At 45.4% G+C, this 5267-nt stretch overlaps 1 protein-coding gene across 1 annotated transcript in view; it reads right to left on the reverse strand.

Moving 5' to 3' along the window:
- The window catches only part of LOC106804758 (43 kDa receptor-associated protein of the synapse-like), a 57101-nt gene extending 56840 nt beyond the window's left edge, over nucleotides 1-261 (reverse strand). Inside the window, exon 1 of the mRNA XM_014806080.1 lies at nucleotides 237-261. Within this exon, the coding sequence (XP_014661566.1) occupies nucleotides 237-261 (25 nt within the window). The remainder of the gene's footprint in view (nucleotides 1-236) is intronic.
- Between the last annotated feature and the right edge of the window lie 5006 nt (nucleotides 262-5267).

Below are 5267 nucleotides of genomic sequence, written 5' to 3' on the forward strand. Positions count from 1 at the left end.
TAAATAATGATTTTTTGCGTTGATTCCGGCAACGCTACTTATATTATAGGCTAATCGCAGCCCAGCGGCTCTTTCCACACACCCAGCCTACGCGCTGACGCACGCACGCCACGCACGGCACGCACAGCACGCAGCCAACGCACGCACGCACCACGCCACACACACACACAGCAAACACACACACACGACCAACTACAACCACACACACGACATAATTATATATAGTGTTGACTCACAATGCTCCACGCGACGCAGCGGCATTATGTAAACGCACGATCGTAGGGGGCGCACACGACGTTTCAGATATCAGAATCAGAATGCAATAATTTTCATAATGCAAACTAATCAGAACCGTTCTTAATTACAATTTATAATTCACGTTCACTTAGAAATGAGAAGACGCCGTGGCTGGTTGTGCCCGTAGTTGCCTATATACTTGATTGAACACCATACTTATTCATTACGCGGACGCGTAGTCGACATTACGATATTGATCAGATGGTGGGGCCATGGTTTTTATTGAATATACTGCCTTGGTAAATTTATTTCACCGCGTGTCAAAATCTCATGCGCGGGTAATCGCCTAATATACAGTACGCTACCGCCTGTTGATTTACCACTGACGAGTCCTGCTTTCGCTCATCATGGCTTTATCCCCTTTGAGCGAACGTGTCGAAAAACTCATCAATGTTCCTAATAGGGCGAGGCACTGTCGACGAACCCGACCCACGGGGGAGCACAGGGGAACGGAGGGGCCAAAGCGCACGCCGTAGAATGAGAGCGAGATGAGGGAGAGCGAGAGGGAAGGCGAGAGACGAGACGAGACGGGCGCGCGAAATGGAGCGCGAGAAGAGAGAGTGACACATGCAGCGGAGTGAAGATAGTGAGAGAGAATGAGCCATACGGAGTGGGTTACCAAAGGCCGCGAAATGGACCTAACGTGACAGTTAAAGGAAGATGGAGAGACATGGCGATACAGAATTTACAAAAATAGCGATAGAGACTAGAAACGAGAGACGGAAACGGGAGTGGCACAGCATTGCCAGCCGACGAAAGACGAAGGAAGAGAGAGATAACGAGCGATAAATAGAGGAGATAGAAGAGAGAGAGAGAGAGAGAGAGAGAGAGAAAGAAAGAAAGCGTGCGGGAGGAGCGAAGACACAGAGTAGTCTAAGGGAGACAGAGAAAGCGATTGAGACTTGGGGGAGACAGACCAGAAAGAGGGCAGAACAATAGAGCAGGGGTATATGATAACGAAACGATAGAAAGATAACAGGTAGCGGAAGGGGGGGCGGGGGGGGGGGGCAGAGAAAAGAAAGAAGGGAAATAAAAAAAAGAGCAGACTCGGCCAGGGTTCATAAGAAGATCAACCTCTTGCGTCAGCCTTTTATCCACGGCGTCCTTAACTGCCGAACTGTATCACTGACTCTAAGCAGGAGCCTCGTAAACTAAGTCCCTACAGAAACCTCCGCCCTCGCGCGCATGCGCGGTGCGTGTGCACTCAGCGCGATCAATGAATATCGAACTGACGTCTGTGCCGCTCAAAGGTAATCTATCGTATCTCTACTTCGGGGCGGCATGTAAGACAGGAGGTCGAGAGACAAGAAGGATGCGATTCAGGTAATCCGATTCAATTCAAGTTCAAAGGTGCACGTACCGCCCCGTTCATGCAGTGTCATACAACGCATCATACGTTATTAACACTTCGTATATATATATATATATATTATATATATAATATATCCATATATGCTTGCGTGCGTGTCGTGCGTGGCGTGCGTGCGTACGTGCATGGCGTGTGTGTGTGTGTGTGTGTGTGTGGTGTGTGCGCGCGCGCAGCGCGCGTGTGTGTGTGTGTGTGTGTGTGCGCGCGGGCAGCGCGCGCAGTGTGTTGTGTGTGTGTGGTTGTGTGTCGTGTGTGTGTCGTGTGTGTGTGTGTTGTGTGTGTGTGTGTGTTGTGTGTGTGTGGTGTGTGTGTGTGTGTGTGTGTGTGTGGTAGTGCGTGTGCGTGTGCGTATAGTAGAGGAATATATCTAATCATTATCCCGTTCTAGGTGATGCACTATATTGATTTACTAATCTAAGTTTTAACAAATCTGATATCCTCTCCTTGCTGTCATTGGTGGCACATTGCTTATGCTAGTTGGCAGCACCGCTAAGCGGGCAACATTAGTCTTCAGTGGTTGTTTTCATGGTTTTGTGACATGCTCTGCACCAGTTACAATGTTGTATTGTAACAGCAATATAACAAATAATAATATCTCATGGAAAAAATGAGGAGGATAGTGGCTACCTACTCAGAAATACTAAACCCAGGCTAAATTTATCATGATAGTTTCACGCGATTTATCCCATTACTGGGGATTACTCCGTTAAGCAGTAAATTTTATCTTTGTAAGTACTTTCAGAGTAAAGTATATCATTGGAAGTAATGATATTCACAATTGTTAGGTGCAATTAAAAGTGGATGTAGTATTACTGCGGCGCTGGTATACACTTGCTGCTGTATTGCACGCGTATACCTCGATTATTCGCTGCATTGAGCCAACGTTACATGAGAGGCATTTGACGAACAAATAAAACTGCTACATGAACGGCGCATCTTCAATCTAATTCCAATTATGGATGCCTAAATGCACAAAGGAATAGTAGATATCGCGGGGCTAGCATAACAAAAGTAAATGTATGACGTAAAATTGGCGGGGATGTGACTTCCTTTGACAAGACGTTAATTAGGAGTAATAAACAAACGAATAAGTAGATCGCTAGATCGAGCTACGTTCGCGTGCTTCTCGAGCACGTACGTAGATAATTTATATCAATCCATCAATCCATGTAAATGCTCTGTAGGAAATAGGTATGGATGGACAGAGGGGCAAGTAAACATACACATTGATAGATTGATTGACTGGTCAATGATATTTTTACCGTTGTATGCGCCTACGTTCGATAAATGCCGCAGGGTATGCCAACATGCCTGACGAATCAATACAGGTCATTTCAGCGGAAAGGAGTTACACATGCATGGCTGGCTAACTGGCGCGATGATCCCACCCACTATAGGTGAGTGGTATGATTACAAGTGTTCGTTTTCAGCGAGGATCGTTTAGAGGGACGATCTCTGTATTGATATTTCCGTATCCTCAGACGATTCGGTAGCCATGCATTATCAAGGGGGGTCATTTCCCATTTCCGAGGGCTAAGTAGCGAGAAAATACCTTACAAAGAGAGAACCCTTCGACGGCTAAACTCCAGAACGCCCACATACACGTGTGTGCACTCACCTGCTGGTATACACGCACGCACGCAGGCAATCACGCACACACACACACACACACACACACACACACACACACACACACACACACACTTGCGCACATCGGAGAGATGCCAATAAACCGTAATTTTCGCATCAATCCCAGCAAAGGCTCGTGCGGCGATGGACGTGTGCGATAAATCACTACTTATTATCAACAGCACTTTGCTAAATTGACACCGTAGAGAGGAGAGAAGCGAGATAGCGCGAATGAGAGAAGGAGCGAGAGAGTGAGTGAGAGAAAGAAAGAGAGGACTGGGTGGGAGTACGAGAGTGTGAGAGAACGAGAGCGAGAGGAAGAGGAACAAACGTCGACAGTGATAGAGAAGGGGATTTCGAACGAGAGAGGAGACGGGATAGAGAGCGATGGAGATATGGGAATATGAATAGATTGTGGAGGAGGAGAGAGCGAGAGAGAGCGAGTGTGAGCGCGCGCGAGAGAGAGAGAGAGGGGAGGAAGGGAAAAAAAAGGAGTGGGACAGAAAGAATGAAAGAGAGACGGGAATGAGAGAAAGAGGAAGAGAAGAAGAGGAACAGAATCCGTTGCCAGCGGCGAGGCGATGTCAGTAACTAATCATAACATGTCTTAAGACGATCCGTTTGCGTTATGCTAATGTACGATGATACTTGTGATACACACGATATACGCGTGCCTATATATACACACATACGCATACATGCATGTGTACGTATGCCTTACGCTGGTCCTGCCTGACCGCCTGCGTTGTATGTGAACGTACACGTGAACGTACACACATACGTGCACGTGCAGATAAACAATATCAGTGCGGGCCACTTGAGCTATGAAGCCATTAGTGTTTCACAGTTTGGCACGGATTGTACCGATGTACGGATGTTCATGCCTGTAGCAAATCATATTCAGAGGAATGACTACTCCAAGCAATCTCCTAGTGAAATTGCAAATAATGGCATTAAGTGCTATCTGATTTGCCGTCACGTGATTCTGTCAAATAATACAGTGTCGAAAGATAATTAGAGGCGTAGTATTTATCGGCAATTTCTGTCATATTACGACAGATCACGAAATTTAAATCGATGATTTATCGTGTCTTTTCCTAATCGTTCCTATATTTGCTAGACTATTCTGATACGTACGAGAGCTCCTTGCATAACACGAAGTGTATATAGTGAGGCTTAAACGTCATAGAACACTCGCACCTCATTCGTTTCACCAATATGTGCACCGATCTGCATTCCTAGTTAGATTTGTTTGCATATGTCACTAGCGCGCTAACAAAACTAGCGCGTGATTTCCGATCTCGCGAGATCCCATTGACCGCTTCCTGTCTCTACAGTAAGTTGCCTTTGTATACATATGGATATTGGTGCTAGTCGATACATATTTGCGTCACGAAACTGCGCGCACTTATTTTGTGGAAGCGTTTGAAAATTCTATTATCGCGAATCTCAAGATAACAGGCGCATTTATTGTGTTATATCCTACAACAGCAGAAACTCGCAATAGTTTTTATGCTAAAGTAATCAGTAATATGTACATTTATCAGTGTATTTATAAATTTATCAGTTCATTTGAACTTATTTGAAAGATGGTTGATATAAGGCGTAGGCACATAGCAGCTTAGGTGATGCAACCGAGATTAGATGTATAGGTACAAAATCGGCCAAGGTATGCTGAGTTCATTTAGCTTTGTGACCATTCATAGTTTGTTATTGCACTGTCGCAGAAATTATAATCATTCACCGTCCTTTCACGGACAACAAACAAGTATTTTACCAGCGTTTATAATGCCTTTTCCAACGTTAACGCACATCTCGGACAAATTCGCTCGAAAAAATTACACCGTCACCCTCTGCCTCTCTCTCTCTCTCATCACTCTGATCTCTATACCGTAGTCGTACCGTAACGGTACCGTTTACGGTACGTAACCGTAACGTTTACCTAAACCGTAACGTTTTACGTTACGTACGG

This window comes from Priapulus caudatus, unplaced genomic scaffold (assembly GCF_000485595.1).
Source record: "Priapulus caudatus unplaced genomic scaffold, Priapulus_caudatus-5.0.1 Scaffold86, whole genome shotgun sequence".
NCBI lineage: Eukaryota > Metazoa > Priapulida > Priapulimorpha > Priapulimorphida > Priapulidae > Priapulus > Priapulus caudatus.